This window comes from Notechis scutatus, chromosome 1, assembly GCF_049901735.1.
Source record: "Notechis scutatus isolate UNSWTSFEM ecotype Mainland chromosome 1, rNotScu1.2, whole genome shotgun sequence".
NCBI lineage: Eukaryota > Metazoa > Chordata > Lepidosauria > Squamata > Elapidae > Notechis > Notechis scutatus.
This window is the reverse complement of record NC_142009.1, coordinates 260,480,641-260,500,111: the sequence shown is the minus strand read 5'-3', so window position 1 is coordinate 260,500,111 and position 19,471 is coordinate 260,480,641. Positions and strand designations below refer to the sequence as shown.

Sequence of the window (19,471 nt, the reverse complement as noted above, 5' to 3'; positions counted from 1 at the left end):
CTGCAGGTCCATAGTTAAAAATAGATAATACTTCAGGCTATGTTTAACTTTAAAAAGTTAGATCCCGATTGTGAACGTTTTCAAAAAGTAAGTTGGCCTGAAGAACTATATGTGTGTTATAACAGTTAATGGTTAAACTCAATTCAAGAAGAGAAAGCACCAAGGAAAATTAGAAAAAATAAATATATTGCACATTTGGGGAGAAAAACGGAACAAGCTGCAAAGGATAGGTAAGGGAAACAACAGGTGGAAAAAATATCTGTATCTATTCTTTGACAATACATCCGTGTCCATTGTATATTTGGAAAGGTAACCTACCTGCAAGTTTCAAAACCGAGGGTAAAGGCTTCTTTCATTTGTTCAAATGTTGGGATGGTACTATTAAGTGCTTCGCAAAGCTGAACAGCCTCTTCTCTCGTAAGACTGTAGCGTTGATTCTTCTCTACATGGAAAACACCTGCATATCTACAACTTATATTCAAATCTGTACATTGGGGGGGGAACAGGAAGAAAAGAGAAGTCATGATAAAGATAGCAAAAAGCATTGCAACAAACATTTTCCGAAATGGCTGCTTCAGAACTATTATTAAATTTCTATTTTATTTCAATAAAAATAAATTAATCATTTATTATTAAATCCTTGAGGTAACCGGTTTTAACCAATTCCACATATCAGAAAAAAAGCAACTGCTCTGACCTGGCATTTATTTATTTTTTAATAATAAAAGTCTCAATTTTACACAATGTAATTTATCTCTGCCACAAGGTGCATTTCAATGCACAAAAGTGTCTTAGAAATGATCCATGTCATTAAAAAAAATTCCATGTCTTCCACTAAGGCTATCAACCCATTTCATTTGTGTCCCTCTTTATATGTATCTTCTAAAATAATTCCCATTAGCATAAGCCTTCTATCCGGACTAGTTCTGCTTTAAACTCATTAATGCATTTTAACCAAGGCTCTTTTCTAATGAACAAAACAAGCAAGCTGAATTAAACTACACTTGAATTGCAACATTGGAACAAATAATGACTTGCTGACAATGTAACCAGAGAAACAGAAATTTCTATTTATGGAATAAAGGATCAGGCTGTGGTCAAAATATTGAACATTCCACTGGTTGGAAATTACAGATTTCTATTTCTTTTGCCCGTATATGAATTTAGAATTTTATAGAGATTTTAGGCATAAACCAATCATAGTATGTGATAGAAATAGATGTCCAACAGTGATTCTACATATCACTGCTATATAATAAAATTACAACGTGTCAAGTATGTCATGTCACTCCAACAAAAACAGCTTCAAACTGGGCCCCAACAAGTATACACACAAGACAGGCACCTTCACATGTTTTTCTTCCACTGTGAAATATGTCATTATCAACTGGAGATTCTACACAGAAGAAACAGGACAAACTTTTCACAAAAGAATTAATAGACATGTTTGACATCAGCACTAAAAAATAAGGACAAAGTCATATCAGAGTATTTCAATTTTTGTCAATACTTCCATAGCAGACCTCAAGGCCACTGTTTTGAAAAAATCAGAAAGCTATTCAGCAAGAAAACTGTTGCACTCACATACCGTATTTGCCGGCGTATAAGACGACTGGGCGTATAAGACGAGCCCCCAACATTTCCACTCAAAATATAGAGTTTGTTATATACTCGCCGTATAAGACGACCCCCCACTTGGAGCATGTTTTTCAGGGCAAAAAGTCATACGCCGGCAAATACGGTAAGTTGTAACACTTGGGGTATTCTGGATATAATTCTTGATTGACACCCCGCCCCTTTCCCCCAAACTTACAAAGCCACCAAAATGCTTTAGAGAGGCAGCTTCGCCTTTCTCAGACTGGCACTCAATTCCTCTCCCTTTCTTTGTGACACCGTTGAGCGATCTGCTTTTTCAGGGAAAATAAATAAATAAAAATAAAACTGACGAAAAACAGTCGAGTTGTTTCTTAATATCTTTCCACCTCCCCAACCAATTTGTCTCCAAGGGTGCACCACACTGATTGCGACATTAATTATTTCAGAGAGAGGGGTGGGGGAGGGAGAAATCTTTGCTTCCTACTGTGGCTTTTTCCTGCGCATCGTTTTTCCCTTGGCTTTGTGGTTGTTACTTCTTACAGGAGGGATAATGAAATACCCACGCTGGGAGAAAGCGGAAAGGATGTCTATTTTCCTGCTCACTAACTTTCCAGAAAGCGTCGAGTTCCTACCCGAGACTTGCCAAAAGTCCAGTTCATTCATTTGCTACCTTTCTCCAATGAGATCCAGATCTGTTTCCACAACGCGCTTAGGATCTTATCTTATTATATTATTATTATCTTATTAGCCTTGCTCGGTCCGTCCAAGAGAGAAGAAGGCAGACGGTTTTGCGCTCAGGGAGAAAGGAAAAGAGCCTCTCGCTCACACTGCACACTGCCCCCCTCCACCCCAGCAACGCTTAGGAAAAGAGTTACACAAGCATCCTTTCCAGAAGTGAATCGGGGGTGGGGGGAGGATTCGAGCAAAGGCTGAAACCGGGAAGAGAAAATTCCCAAAGAAAATCGCACGAGCAGCATCCCATTCCTGGGAGAAAAACAAAAAAAAAAAACACGAACTCTTCCCGAAGCACAAAAGCAAGGATGGCGCTTTCTCAGCTTTGAGCTGCGTCGCTGCTCTCCCACCCCTCCACTCGTCCCCACGTGCGGCGAAGTTTCTGCCACGGGGGGTGGAGGGGATGGAAGGAGGTGAGGGATGGGGGCAAAGCCTGGAGCCTGCCTGTCCGCTCGCACGAGCGGAGTGGGTGGGTGGGTGGGTGGGGAGGAGGAGGAGGAAGAGAGACTCGGCTGGGCTTGAAGGGGCTTCGCAAGTTGCGGAGCTCCGCCCCGTCGCTCTTGCACCGAGTGACAACAACGTATTTGCCGGCGTATAAGACGACCTTTGTTATATACTCGCCGTATAAGACGACCCCCACTTGGAGGCATGTTTTTCAGGGCAAAAAAAGTCGTCTTATACGCCGGCAAATACGGTACATCTAAATGTTTCAGGCAATCTCAAATCTCAACAAACAATAGGTTTTTTTTTAAACATATCACAGTTGTTAATTGTGAAGATCTATGTGTGACCCTCGTTTCCATAGCCAACCTATTTTCCCTTCTTCCCAATTCCTACGTAAATCCAGCACCTCTGCATCTGATGCAGTGAGCTGTAACGCATGCCTTATAATAAAATTTGTTACTTGGAAAGGTGCTACCAGATTCTAATTTTTAATGTGTCTTTCCTCCTGTAATAGGATGTCAGGTACATAAAACAACCAAGCAAAAATGGAAAGAACTAGCTTTAACTGTTTTAATACATGCCACCATCTAAGGAAGGGAGAAGATTAACTAAGTCTTTGGTTATTTACTCTAAAAGTACTTTACTGCTTAACTGAAACAAAAGAAAAGAAAGGAAATGTAGTCACTCCCAGAAGGGAAAGCAAAACAAAACAAAACAGCCTTGTGCCATTAACCACAGTGGGAAACACATAACAAAAAGTTTTCATAACATAGAAACATGAATATTACTCATATGCATATTAATGTCACTGAGCAAAGGTACAGTTACTTTAAAAACATGACACCTAAAAGAAAGCTCCACTCATTATATGTCATTATTATTATTCAATTTTACAACCTATTCTAAATAACTCTGGGTGACCTAAGGTAAAGGTAAAGGTTCCCCTCGCACATAGTGCTAGTCGTTTCCGGCTTTCGGGGACGGTGCTCATCTCCATTATAAAGCCAAAGAGCCAGCGCTATCCGAAGATGTCTCCGTGGTCATGTGGTCAGCATGACTAAACGCCGAAGGTGCACGGAACATTGTTACATCAAAGTGGTCCCTATTTTTCTACTTGCATTTTTACATGCTTCCGAACTGCTAGGTTGGCAGAAGCTGGGACAAGTAACGGAAGCTCAGTCCGTTACGCGATGTTAGGTATTCGAACCGCCGATCTGCCAACCTTTCAGCGTCTTAGCCATTGAGCCACTGCATCCCTTTGGTGCCTTACTACATCCAAATATACAATTAAAAGAGTTCAAACCTGATAGCCTGGGCTAAAAACAACCACAACAATAAAAAAATAACAAATGAATCTCAGGCATACCGTGTTTCTCCAACAATACGGCCTCCACCAATAGGAAGGCCCAGCATGATTTCTAGGCATGAGGTGAAATTAAGCCCCAGTGTTAAGCCTGGATTCCCCAACGGGTGTTAAGGAAAACAAACTAAACAGAATGTGCAGCGAAGTCAGATAGGAAGACAGGTAAATGTGTGAGATAAGTTTTCTAGTTAACACGCAGTAAAAATACAGATACGCTTGTGCTATCAAAAATATAGTTTATTCCATTTAAGAATTATAGCATAGTCATTATAAACAGTCCATTAGTCAAATACCAAATTCAGTCAAGTCTTGTCGAGGATACTCTAATTGCAAAGTCCGTGTCGAATAGCCAGTGTCAGTACACATATAATAAATCTGTCCAAAACTTATCTTCTCTCCGTTGAGAAATATCTTCAAAGTAATCCAACACTTCTTCTCCTCCCCGATCCAGCAAGAATGCAGTCTTCAATAAGCCAGCCAGTAAGAGCCAGAGAGTGCCTTGCTGCTTATATAGTACTTTTACAGCTGCACCCTTAATTACATTCCTTTAGCTTAAAGTCACATACACTTTATCTGACAAACCATGATTCATCATTTTATTATCTTTACCCAAAACAGTTAGGGTAAAACAATGTTATCCCTAACACCCACCCCCCAAATTTAGGCCTATTTAAACCATGCATTTCCCCGCCATTTCTCACATCGTTCGTTAGAACTACACGAGGTAGGAAGAGAAATGGGGGGGAAGGGCGGGGGGTGGGGAGAAAACTTGCCTTTAGGAGTGCCCTGCAGGCAGCCTAGGCTAGAATACCCTGATCTACTACTGATAGAACATCAGCCGATAGAAGCTCCCCAAAGGCAGAGTCACCAGCCGCTTCGATCGGCCGGTGGAAGCGGCCTTGGGGTGAGCGCCCACGCACAATCCCCTCTCCACAAGGCCATTTCTATCGGCCAATGAAAGCTCCCTGAAGGCAGAGTTCCCAGCCACTTCGGGGCGAGGCGTGGCTGCCGTGTCCCTTCGCCATTAGGCAGTGTCTTTCGGGCGATGGAAGCTCCCCAGGGCAGTGACCAGCCACTTCGATCGGCCGGTAGAAGCAGCCTCGGGCGAGGGGAGTGTGCGTGGGTGCTCGCCCTGAGGCCGCTTCTACTGGCCGATCGAAGTGGCTGGTGACTGCCCTAGGGGAGCTTCCATCACCCGAAAGACACTGCCTAATGGCGAGGGGACACAGGCAGCCACACCTCGCCCCAAAGCGGCTGGGGACTCTGCCTTTGGGGAGCTTTCATCGGCCGATAGAAATGGCCTCGTGGAGAGGTACGTGCACATGGGCTGCTCTAGGTGGGGGAGGAAATTAAGTCATCCCCAAAAAGACAGCCTAGCCATTTTTTCGGGGGTCAAAAAAAAATAAGGCCCGGTCTTATTTTGTGAGAAACATGGTAGAAACAGAGCCGGGTCTTAAGGACTTTCTGGAACTCCAGGAGTTCGGACACTATTCATATCTCTGGGCAGATGTTGTTCCAGACACTGGCAGAGGAAGAACACTTCCTAGGTCCTGCAAGATTGAGTCACTTTTAGTTGAATAGATGACATGGAAGGAACTACTGCCCAATCTTCTCAAAATATTTTCCATGATATATTTTACCCCTCAGATTTGGGCATTTCAACGGCTAAAGTTGACAAAAAGGCAGACCTTTGAAATGGATCATTATATACAGTATCAGTGGATTTCTTCTTGAGTTGTAATTTGCTTTTAGACCCAAATACATTATTACTTCAGTTCCACGATATTTCTCTTTCAGACATACACAGCAAGTACTGTACTAAGCAAAAAGCTGGTGCCTAAAGCTGAGGCACATGTAATCTAAAATAATCCCAGAATAGCTGATTTATACAGACACAAAAACATGAAATGGAATTAGGTTTTAATCTTGGCAGGCACTGTTATTTGTTTCTAATATAGTTAATGAATTTTAAGATGTTTATTGTAACTTGTTTATTTATTTATTTCATTTTACTGTTAGCTACCATGGGCATCCTTTTAATAAGTCAGATATAAATACATGAATTTTAGGTATTTAGGGGGCGTGCATAAGCGCACCAACGTGCCTACCGTCCCTGTCCTATTGTTTCTCTTATTCTTCTTTTATTTTTCTTATATGTACCCATTTCATGTATTCACAACTATGTATACACTTATACTTATTATCTTGTAAACAATTGGCAAATCAAATAAATAAATAAATAAAATAAAATAAATGATGAGGAACTCTATGCAGCTGAATGAGTAACTGGCACAGGTGGAACAAGGCATTCAACTTATTCCTATGCTAAAAGAAAATAAACATTTGTGCCACATTACTATTATAATGGCCTGGTGGAAAAGGGACTAATTACTTCAACTCTTCTCTACAAGCTACTAGGAAAAAAGATTTTCTTAAAAAGCAAAACAAAAAATCAACTGACCTGTACTCAATTAAAATATATTTGCATACTATCCTTTAAAGATAAATTTCCTGCCTCTGTAATAACAAGGATAGGCTTAGCAGAATATTTTTGTGTATTTGGCAATGGAATTTGTCACTAATCACTGCTGTAGGGTTAGATACAAATGGATCATTCTTCCAAATTAATAATCCACATTGTTGAGGGCAATATGCTGACTCTATAAATCACTTAGAGAGGGCTGTAAAGCTGTGAAGTATAAATGCTATTGCTATTTTTTCATTTTGAAAACTGTTGTTGGACATCGTTTTGTTTCTCTTTTAAATTTAAAATGGGAACAAGCCCAAAATAAGATTGCTTGTTTATTAGCACTACTCCCAAATGACGGAGGCTCTCTGTCTTATTAAGCTGCTCCATTAACAGTAAAAGCAATTAAACCCTAACACATTTGGCTTATTAAGTATGACATCCAACCAGATCACAATGGCTCTATCAAACAAAGAGAAGAGAGGTACAGTATGTGATAAAATAATTAAAAATCATATTGCTGGTTTCTTCTTCAGGTCTTGCAAGAAATTAATTCTTTTTGTAATCTTGGTTTTTTAATATAAATACATAAAAATGACAAAATTAATTTTCTAAATAAGTTTTTTAATTTGTATTTTAAGAACTGTATTTCCATAAAATGACAATTGTTATTGCTAGAGAAAATATATTCACATTACTGTGAACCTTTTTCCTCCCAGTATCTCAGGGAGAATAGACCTGATTGGCAGAACAAAAACTTTGAAGCAGAATAACCCAGATTGAACCCCAAATATCGACAGTCAATCATTGATAATGTCAATAATATTGAATCAGGAGTAATGTGACTTAGTAGAAGACACATCCTTGTTGACTCATGTTCTTAAAAAAAATCACTGGAAAAGCATTATGAAATGGATTTATAACTAGAATACAACATATCTGGAAATCTTCTCAAGTAAAATTCTGTGAATTAGATTAAATGATTGCCAGCTTGAAGCACCCAATATTGTTACCAGCTGATATTTTACTGCACTGTACACAATGTACAGTGTAGTATACTGCAATGATTCCCTAATGAAGTTAACTGCTTATCTGAATGATACCAGGAAAGAAAACTACCTTAAATTTAATTTACGCAAAGGATTTTGTACCACAGAACTTGTAAATGGAGTTCATAAATTCCAATGAAGCACTTTGCAGAATGGTTGCTATACATGGACTTGAATTTATTATTTCTGCCAATAGAAAATAATCTATAGATACACAATTCTTCAAAGAGTCTTTCAGCAGTTTTTATAGAGATAAAATCAAGTTAAACTATGTTTTAACTTGATCTTATCTCATTCTGTAAACTGCTTAGACTTCAACAATCCACAGTATACTGTACAAATCCAAGTAAATGAATGAATAAATCTGTTTTACAGAATAATCAAATTAGCTAATGGGGATTTGACTAATATATGATTATCATACTACAGGATCACTAGTGTGTTAAAATGTACAAGCTGACTTCACAGAACTTTGCTCACATGTGTACCAGAAAAGCAACCAGACTTATAGAACTAAAAAACAAAAATGTATTTTGAATTGATTTGCAAAGACTGCAATCCATTATAAGAAGGGTTGAAGGAGGAAGATGGTAAAGCTTAAAAAAGCAGCAGTTTACAATTGGTTATAAATTTCAGAAATAGGGTTGAAAACAATCCAAGCAAGAATTAATACTGCTTAGTTTCCTGTGTGTTCAAAACAAAAACTGCAAAACAATTTAAGTACACTTTTAATTTTATGATCTCCAGTTCTGTGCTGTTGATAAAGAAGAAATATGCAATATATGGCGACTTTTTTTCTCATCTGCCTCATTTATATAGTAACCCTGTAACAACAGCTCCATTGAGTACAGTATGCTTAACAGGCAATTCTAAACTACTGACTACTCATTTACACTGAGATCAAAACTGGGCTTCATTTTTTTTTTAGTCTGCCCTTCATAGAATTGGCAAGCACTGACAGGATAGTTACTCCCTGCCACCATGTGATGTTCCAGAACTGAAAGCCAATATTTTTTTAAATAATGGTTCCTAAGAAAGGCCAACACTTGAATAACTTTTGTAATTGTCCTAATCATTAATCTCACTGAGAACATGAGATTTTAGTGAGTCATGAAATGCCCCTGAGCTTGTTTAAATTTTAATGAACATAGAAATGTTTAACTCACCAGTACAAGCCACCCTCCTTTTCCTGTCTTTGGTTCCTTATTCTCCGTGATGACCCAGAGTGTAACACAAACGTAACAAAATCCAAAATGTAAATAAATGTCCTTTAATGCCTCCAATTTGGCCCCACTGTTCAATAATTCTCAGTTGGAGATAAAACTTATTCAAAAATAGTCTTCAAAAGAAAGCAATATAGTCCGAACTTAATGAGCAGATAGAAGTGAAATAAAAAACCCAAAACAAACCACCATGAAGGAAATTCCACAACGGACCAAAGTAAGTAATTACCAACTTCAAGGAGATAACAAGTCACAGTCTGTTGGAAGAATGCCAACCAAGATAACTTCAGCCCAAAATAAAACATGCTTTGCTTCTGGCAATGCTGTGTTTTAACCGTCTCTCTTATATACTATTCTCCCAGCTGCAACCAATGAGAGGGATCATGGTCGCTTCCTCTCTCGTAAGCCAAGTTGTTTCCTTCTCCGTTCCTCCCTGCGTATCCCAGGATGAAGAGGTGATGGGCCTGGTTCTTCCTCTGACTGCCCAGCCAGCCTCTGCCCTTCCCCAGCCTCCTCCAGAACCACACCTCTACTCCCCATTGGCTGTTCCTCCTCCCCCTCAGAGTACGACTCTAACAAGGGCATGACATTCTCTCTGCAATAATTTTTAAAGATAATGGTCTATAACACTATGGTAGATGAGTTGACTATAAATAAACAAGGGAGGATAAAACAAACTTAAGTTTGAAGTACGGTTTCCCTGCTATTGCTATTTCTTAATCACTAATGCTGCTGAATGACACAATTTTTACAAAGTCTCACCCTCTTGTCATGCATTCTGACCCTAATCCTCCATGTTCCAGCTACTTTACTTCTCTCCTCTATCCATCAACATTGTGTTTAGGCATATTCCATACTACTGAGCTGTAGTTGCTCTGCAGCATCCAATTTGGGTTGGTCACTGGGCTCAGAGGTTTAGTCTTCCGAGGACTCCAGCATGAATCCAAAATCTCAGAAGACTGAACCTCTGGTCCCGGTGACCAACCCAGATTCGATTCTGCAACATTATCCTGGGACACATATATTTGACCTCATCTGTGTAGCTCTTCCTCATAAACTTTTCTCCAATCTCACATACACATAATTCTTCAATTTATTGAATTCTATGCTCAGCTTTAATATGCATATTTATAAACATGTATACTTATATACATGTACTATATGCACACATACACTGCCATACACACACCCACACACACAGAGAGAGAGAGAGAGAGAGAGAGAGAGAGAGAGAGAGAGAGAGAGAGAGAGATAACGAGAGAGAGAACACTTCCTGATATATTTGTTCTAACTAATGATACATACTGATGGCCAGACTTTCCATCCTTCAAGTCTTCTGAATCAGAGGTGGTATTCAGCAGGTTCTGACCAATTCTGGAGAACCGGTAGCGGAAATTTTGCATAGTTCAGAGAACCAGCAAATACTACCTCTGACTGGAGATTTTACAGTATCCTTCCCCTGCCACGCCCACTAAACCACGCCCACAGAACCGGTAGTAAAAAAATTTGAATCCCATCACTGTTCTGAATGCAGTTTGAACGAAGCAGAGCTTGAGTAGGTTGCTTTGACTATTTAAGGTTACTAGGACTTTAAGATACATGCAATTTTCCTTCATGAATCTATATTGGTCACAAGAAATCACAATCAACTAGACCTTGCTTTTCCCAACCAACTGATAAGCAGACAGCACTCAACTAGTCAGTGCTCAACTGCCAGCCAGTAAGGATCAGGATGAGATTCAAATCCTCCCTCAGCCATGGAAGCTTTTTTCAGCCAGCCACTTCAGTGAAGCAAAACTCATAGGAGTGTTGGTTGTGGAGAGAAATGGGGGGAGGAAGCACCATATGTGTTGCTTGAGCTCCTGGAAGAAATGTGTGATATAAATCTAATAAACCTGATTTTTTAAAAAGAGAGGAATGTCTCATTTTCAACTTATTTCATACTAAAATTTAATTTCCATCTGCTAGCTATAGTAGCATACTCCCTGTTATGATGGTTTTGTATTTGGATTCTTTATGCAATCTTGCCATCTCCCCATCATAGCAGGATACCAAAAGTTGAGGCTAGCCTAGCTATGCTATGACTCATTACCAGAATTCTGTACTTTGAAGTTACCTTTGAAACTGGAAGCTTCAGAACTCCACAGTAAGATGCTGGGTGGGTGTTATCATTCCCAGAGTCAGTTTCTTTTAATCAGCAGGATGTTATTTCAATTTAATGTTGCAATTGCATCGTTGTGCAGAAAAACTCTTAGACGTTTCATTATTAGATTATGCTTCCCCCTTCCAGTTTTAATATCTGCAAAACAATTTCTGGGCATCTCAATAATAGTAAAACCTTCTTTGTGGCACGAGTGGGGTCCTTGAGATTACAGAAGTATAAACATGAAAAACTCTGAATTAGTGTAATTCAGAGAGAAGATTAAAAAAAAATCTAGTTTTATTCCTTCAAGCATTTGTTTAGGAAATAATCACAGTTTTCAGAGACTATAAAGGCAAAGGTAGCAGCTAAAGAGTTTATGTCCAAACACAATCATGCAGAACTAATCATTTACAGTTGCTAGAAGAGCTGTTCCATAAAGTTAGGTAAAATGTTAATAATAATGGGGGACATTCCTTTACTGTTTAAATATCCATCTGCAGGTTTCATGCTCAGGCAGGGTACTACTAGTTGATGTTTTAAAACTGAAAAAGGGTATCATATAATTTGAAGATTTAGAGGCCGGGCAAAATTTTTGCACCAAAACTGAGTTTGAAAAAATAGTGCTTTGTTTCATGGAAAAAAAAGCAAAGTGAACTGGTATTTAAACATGAACAACTGCAGTTTGTTGCCAAGGAGACCAGGGAGTGCTCATCTACTTGGGATTTTCCTTTTTGGTTTATGTGGTTAAGAGCAGAGTAGCTGAGAAAGTGACAGGATGTAGGAAACCAAGCTGGGCTTTTTCACTGTATAGCAAGAGCATTAAGGCTTATATATCACTTTACAGTTTACAGCCCTTTACAGTACTTTACAGCCCTCTCTAAGCCGGTTTACACAGTCAGCATATTGCCCCCAACAATCTGTGTCCTGTATAGAACAGCCTTCTCAACTTGATGTTGTCTAGTTGTGTTAGGAATACATCTCTCATACTATTACTACTGTGCCAATGTTCTGGGAACTATTCTCCTACGACATCTTGAAGAAATGAAAACCTATTTTAATTTGCCATGAATTCACATTTGAATTGCAGTGCCGCATTATTTTTTCATGATTTTGAACAGAAGACATTTCATCAATGAAGATCACCTAAAAGTTTACTTACTACATTGCCAAGCAAGGTCTGCATTGTCTTCTACTTGACTTGGAAACATTGTATATCACACATTATTTTATTTTTATAGAACACTGTGGATACAGAAGCATTCCAGTTCTATATAGATGGAAATGGCTTTCATGGATTATTTTAATTCCTATGCCAAATCATGAGTACTTGGGAATTACAGATAATCATTGCTTAGCAACCAAGGTTACCATGGACACCCCCCCCCCAAAAAAGGTACTTAATATCCCAGTTGCGGAGTTCCAACAGGGGCACACACACCCAAAGTCCCATGACTGCATTTTGGGTACTTGGCAACTGGCTCACATTTATAGCTGGTCCGCATTGTTCCACGTTACATGGCCCAGTGTACTTTTTTTTTTCAGCAAAAAATGTCCATAGGAATATACTGACCTGCTCAACGACCACAACATTTACTTAACAATGGTGGTATATGCTTAATGCCTGCCATGTTCATTTAACAACTGCCACAAAATGGTCACAAAATCATGTCAGTCATTTGGATACCTTGACTTAGTCTGTCCTAACCTACAACAGAAATTTCCATTATGGTTGTTAAGTCAAGGGCTGTGTACTCCATTTATACTTTCCCAGCAATTATACTTTAATTGATATCTATGTCTATATTGTTGTATGTACTCTACTGTTATGAACCATTGTGGAATTTTAGAGGCACCCTTCCCTGGCTAGGCTTTTTTTGGAAAATCAAAATGCTTTGTAGGTTGCAGTCCTATAATCGGTAACATTTTGGTAACAGCTACTCAATTTAATGGGGTTTATTAGTGAACAGATCTGCAAAGTACAGATCAGTCTTTGCATGCAGACTGTTAAGGGATTTATAATGTGTGAATTTTTCTACAAATATGAAAAAACACAATATAGGGAGACACTGCCTATCTCAAATAGCAAAATCTCTTCAAGATTACTCAATTAGGACTACTGCTGCTGTATCAGCCTCCTTGCTATGAATCAATCTCTGTGCCTAAGCTCCTAAAAGAAGGGATGGGGACATTAAGCAAGGCTGCCTCAATTAGCGGTTGTTACCATTTGTGATCTTAATGGACAGGCTCCATTATGGTTGTAGGTCGCTTTTAAATTACTAAATGTAGATGGAAGTCACAGCAAAGTCAAGGTTTCTCAATGTTCATATAGAAGCATTAAGCCAATCAGATTATTCTAAAGGTCTGAACTACTCTACTTAACTGGCATATATTTTGCTTATAAAAATATTGTTTTCAAAGACACCATCAACTTCTATGAGGAGAGGATCCCTATACCATACAGAGGTAACAGGATTGCTAGAATATATACACATACTGAGGTTACAATAACATTTATTTACCACAGTGGTGGCGCAGTGGTTAGAATGGAGTACTACAGGTATTTCTGCTGACTGCCATTAGCAGTTCGAATCTCACCAGGCTCAAGGTTGACTCAGCCTTCCATCCTTCCAAGGTTGGAAAAATGAGAACCCAGATTGTTGGCTGACTCAGTAAACCTCTTAGAGAGGGCTGTAAAGCACTGTGAAGCAGCATATAAGTCTAAGCGCTGTTGCTATTTTGTTTATATTATGCCACCATGTAGCAATTAGTACACTCTGATTTAACATAACCAGATATTTAGTTTTTTGTAATACCATCTTTATTAATTTATAAGTACCTCAATATGTAATATTCCTAACTCTTCCTACTTTCTGCACAACAACCCTGTGAAGTGGGTTGTGCTGAGATTGACCTCGTCACCCAGATATCTTTCATGCCTAAAAATTAACTAGAAGTCAGTCTCCTGATTTCTAAGCCAACACCTTAACTACTATACCAGATTGTCTTTCATGTACTTTTTTATAAAGCCTACACTTTTACCCTTCAACATTATAGAAATGTTGAAGGGTATTCACAAGACTGAGATATTTAGGGCATTTTCCATAAAAAGTGAATTGGAAATAACCATGTCACTAATACTCTCATTTTCTGGTCTTGAGAGCAAGAGAGGCTGATTCATGCAAAAATTCCCAGTGTGCACAGATGTTGTAAGAGTTGAATCTAGTTTTCTACAGATCGAGATTAATTATGTGTTCACTAAATTCTACTAGGAATTTAGGGGAGGATATGAACCACGTCACTCTGGGATGAACTTGTGGCATAACTGTTTAAAAAAATGAAGAGGTTTGATTCAATCCCCTCATGGAATCACTAGTGGCCATTCAATTGTCAGTCTGACAAAGCAATTGCTGTGAGAATAAAAGGGGAGGAAAAAGGAACCTTGTCTACCACCTTGAACTCCTTAGAAGTAAAAAAAGGAATGTATATATAATTGAAATGAAATAAGTGAATGAAATAAATGTTTGGATTAGCCCTACATTTCCACTGCATCTAATCACAGAATGATGTAATACAGCCCCTTACGCATAATATTAATGTCTTTCTTCCTGGAAAGATTACTTGCTTTGAAAGATGGTATGGTTGCTGTGAATAATCAAGTGAAATTCTTCTCATTGTCAAATTCCCACCCTGCAGCAGATGAATTTCTTCCTATCACACACCAATTAAATTACTAACAGCACAGGTGAACAGGCCCCCATTTAAGATTAATACTTTCAATGAAATTAAATACTCTATTTGGTCAAAGCAAGTTTGTATTTTAATCTATCTACTGAATTACTGAATTGGTCTCCCAACAACTAGTGCCTTTAATTTTATCACATTTGCCAACACACTCCCCAAAATGGCCCAACTTCATAAACTGTTGCATGGCTGTGACTATTATATGGATCCTTTCTGCCTGTCACCTATTTCCTTTCTTGCAAGGCAAACAATGAGATATGATGAACCCCTCAAGTTACTCATGGGTTTCTCAATTTATTAATATTGCTCAATAGCAAATTAAGAAAAACTTTCCGAGGGCCTTTATAGGTTGAATAAGTTTGAATAAGTCCACTGTCTAGCAGCTGGAAAACCTAAATATCTCCCAATACAAACCCAATGCATTTGGTGCATACTGAATAGTGACTGGGAAAATGATTTTTCTCCAAGATATTATTAATTTTCATTTTTATTCCTTGTAACAAATGCTTTAAGAACCTGAAGCTTCCTGTGACTCAGTGTGAAAACAACCACTCTTCTGACTTATCTTAGTATCGGTTGTCACCAATGAACTCTGTTCATTACATACAGCCAGAGCTTTGTTTGACATACCAAATTTTTAGATAAAATGTGGGGTTGTATGGGAGAATAAGGACCTACCATACAAGTCACATGGTGTTAGATTTTGCCTAACAGAAAGAGACGAAATGCATGAAGGGAGGCTCAGCCAATCTCATTGTACACATGTTGTACTCTGATAATAAAGGTAATAATAAGAAATACATAGAAGGTAAATGAGCTGGCTTTCAACACCAAATTTCACAAATATTTTTTTCACAAACCCCTCATAAGCAGGTATGTCTGAAAAATACTGACAGTTCGTGATAATTTAGTGAGATGGACCATTAAACATCTGAACCTCAATCTCCCCAATATTGTTATTACATCTATCTAATAATTTAGTGTCTATGTATGTGTGCATGAATTAACAAGTAACTACAGACATCTAACCTGGCATTATGTATCATTACATTACATCAGCCTTATTGCGTATGAAGACAAATGAAAAAGACTGAACCAGACAAATATAGGCGCATTGTGAAGCTACAAGTAAGAACAAGATGTTTCTTTCATTTCCTCAAGTAAAGCTGCTTCGTTAAAATCATTGCTAATGGAGTTCATTTCTGTGTTCAAACTGCTGCTAACGGAGTTTTAAATATGTTTCATATGTATGACAACCGCTCTGGTAAACACATACTGAGATGGTCTCCACAATGTCAAAATGATAGCTAAACTTTCTTCCTGGCTAATGTTCTATACAATAGCTCCAAAAATAGAATTTAAAGAGTTTTCAGATTGCATGAGAATAGAGGGCAGCTGTGTAGTTTCTGCGAAATAAAACTGAAATGTTTAGGCTGTGAAATCATCATGATTGATTTTGACAGTGATTAAATGTGGCCCCTTGAGGGAAAAAAAACTATCATTAAAAGCCTAGCCTACTAGCCCACTAGCATTCTTACTGGAAAGTAATGCAGCCTGAACACAGACCTTTTGGTTTAATCCCAAAGTTATTATGCAAGCCATAACTTTTTTTTTCTCCTTGGCTCTTTTCTGTGAAACTTAATTCCTGAACAATAGTTTTCAATTTTTTCCCATCACATTTTGCACTATTAAACCAGAAGTCCATGAATATAAATGTACACTATAATGAATTATTAATCCCAAAAGAAAAGAAAAGGCCTCTGTAGACTCCTAGAATTCAACTCAGTTCAAAATGAAAAAAAAAGTTTTCATTTCTAGTACACAAAGCAATGTAAATATTATTTTAATTCTAAACTCACACATGGAAAAATTGCTACAGAGGAGAGGGAACAGACGGTAGACAAATACTTAAAAAAAAAAACGTTAAAAACATCTGCTGACTTTTTCGGTTGTTAAATAAACATTTCGGTATCAAGAGAATCGAAACAAAAGAGTGAAGTGGCAGAGAGCAGGAAGATGAGCTGCTTTTTAAACATCATGAACTCCAGCCAGACAATCCAAGTATACTGGAACAAAAAGGTAAAGGTGTCTATGAAGATTTTCAGTCATCCCAGTCATAGTTGTCCAAAGGTGCTTTTTCTAGAGGCCACTAAACTTTCTGGTTTTTCTTTGAAGATGTTTCACTTTTCATCCAAGAATCTTCTTTAGTTTTTGCTGGAAGGATTTATATTCCTTGCAGACAGCTGGTCATTTGCATTTTTTTAGAGAGTCATTGAAGCCACCTGTAGGTTCATCTGTGTAATCAGGGTCACCTGAGTAGTGCAAATGGGTGTGGAGCCTTCTTGGAACTGTTGAAAGGACTATGTTGTAGACTGGAGATAGATGATGTCATATCCCTCCCTTCTGTTAAAATTAAAGACTTTTCTAGAGCATAGTGCTCATCTCCATTTTTTGGCCGAAGGAGCCAGCATTGTCTGAACAGGAGCAAATTAGGCAAAAAGAATATAAAAGATGAAGCATTCATGAAAAGGATAAAGTAAGCTAATCTTTGAGAATGAGATTGGAGATTAGATAGATTAAATTATATTAAATACAAACTTCTGTCTGTCTCAATAACTTTCTATCTCCATAATTGTTCTTCAGCCTCTCTATAAATCCCAGTATATCCAGCTCTTCTTCTATTGCCAGCACAAAAAAAGAGGAAGAGCATTGAGAGTAGAGATTAAGAAAATGAAGGGTGAACAAGTAAATAATAGAAGAGATCATAGACACGTACACTTGCTTTACCATAAACTATAATTTATTAGGAGAGCTAAATGAGACAAATTATACTTTGTGTAATCTTTAAACCCTATTGAAGCTATATAAAATGTTTAAATTTCAATCACATCTCAGAACAAGGAATGGAATTCTTATAAAATTCAAACACTATTTATTATTTGGGGGGGGGGGGGGCAAAGATTATTCTTACATAGTAAGTCATCAGTTTGTTCCTAGTGGCTTTTTAAACAATTTAAACCAAGCATGTATCCAGAGGATGTCCAGAAAGAAAATTCAATTAATATAACATTCAACTTATGTAACTGGGACTGAGCAATGCACCAAATTTTGACTAAAAGGATGCTTTGAATTGTGTGGGAGGCACAAATCTAGCACCACCCTATCATTCTATAAAGTAGCCATCCCTTTACATAGGTGTTCACAGAGCTGTTTTAAAAAATTGCAAACAGGTGCTGCTTTGCACCCTTGTGCACATTTGTAATATGAAGCACTGCACAGTCAAGGGCACACTTTTGTACACATTCATTTCACCTGGAAGACAGAATTTTGACAATAGGAACAAGATTCTATCTAGCAATTAAATCTATTACAAGTCACCAAGAGAGCAATAAACAGAGATGATAAATCTTTCTAAATGACTAAGTTTTGCCAAAAGGAGAGTTAAACATTGTGAAATTACAAATAATTAAAATGCATGAAAAGTCTACAATGATTAAATTACAAATGAAATCTACAACAAAATGCAGAAAAATACAACCACTCCACAACAAAACAGGAATGTACTTGTTCGACTAACTAGCTTCATTCAAATACTGTACAAGGCGCTAGACCTAACATTTAGAATCTCACACAAATCAATTCATCCCCATCAAAATTTGTTTTCTATTTTCCTTTTCCTGTTGATATTTAACATGGCATAACAATGAGTACAGCATTTATGAAAAACAAGCTTATGACTTTTTGGTGTAAGAAGACCAAGCATTCTGAACCATTTAGCTACACACAGAGGGCTTATGAGATGTCTAGGGAGATGTCTTGCACAGTAATCTGGAAACAATTTGAATCTGTTGGGCTGAAGGAAGTGGGCAGGGACCTCTGCACTGTCAATGCAACTACATGTCAATTAGATCCTTGTCTTTCCTGGCTGATGAAAGCTTCCAGGATGGTGACCAGCAGGTAGGTTCATGCAGAGAGAAATTCCTCACTGCAAGAGAGAACATTCCCAGGACTTTTTAATGAGGTCCTGGTTTGTCCTTTCCTTAAAAAACCATCACTTGACGGTTTCCTTAAAAAACCTTAAAAAACCATCACCTGCCTGGGCAACTTTAGTCTAGCCTCCCATCTTCCTTTTGGGGGGAGATAGTGGAAAAAACAATTGCTCAACAGCTCCAGGAGGTCCTGAATGAAACAGGTTTCCTGACCCCCTTTGGTCAAGATTCATGCTTGACTTTGGAATAGATGTGGTCACACTCATGGACGATCTCTACTGGGAGTGAGATGGAGATAGTGCAACCATTCTCATTCTCCTTTATCTCTCAGTGGCTTTCGATATTTTTTACCATGGTATCCTTTTGGGTTAGATCTGTGAATTGGGACTGACTGGCAGGTTTGCAATTCCTTTTTCCAAGGTTGGGCCAAATCAGTGTTAACAGGGAGTGAGAGATCCAGCACCCAACCATTCACTTGCAGTATCCCACAGCACTCAGTACTCTCGTCTTCTGTTTAACATCTACATGAAGCCATTGTGTGAGATCATTTGTCACCATGGGTTGAGATATCATCAATATGCTGATGGTACTCTGCTCTTCATCTCTATACTTAGTGACTTGAGTGATGATATCTCTGCTGTCTCACGATGCCTTGAAACTGTAGGTAGCTGGTTGGGGTACATGAGATTTCCACTGAAGACTCACATCTCCTGCTCAAGGAGCA

At 38.3% G+C, this 19,471-nt stretch overlaps 1 protein-coding gene across 12 annotated transcripts in view; it reads right to left on the bottom strand.

The window, feature by feature from the left end:
- CD44 (CD44 molecule (IN blood group)) overlaps positions 1-19,471 on the bottom strand; it is a 75,979-nt gene that overhangs the window by 35,100 nt on the left and 21,408 nt on the right. For all 12 annotated transcript variants that reach the window (XM_026664691.2, XM_087951239.1, XM_087951233.1 and 9 more), the window contains exon 2: positions 319-484. In XM_026664691.2, the coding sequence (XP_026520476.2) occupies positions 319-484 (166 nt within the window). The remainder of the gene's footprint in view (positions 1-318; positions 485-19,471) is intronic.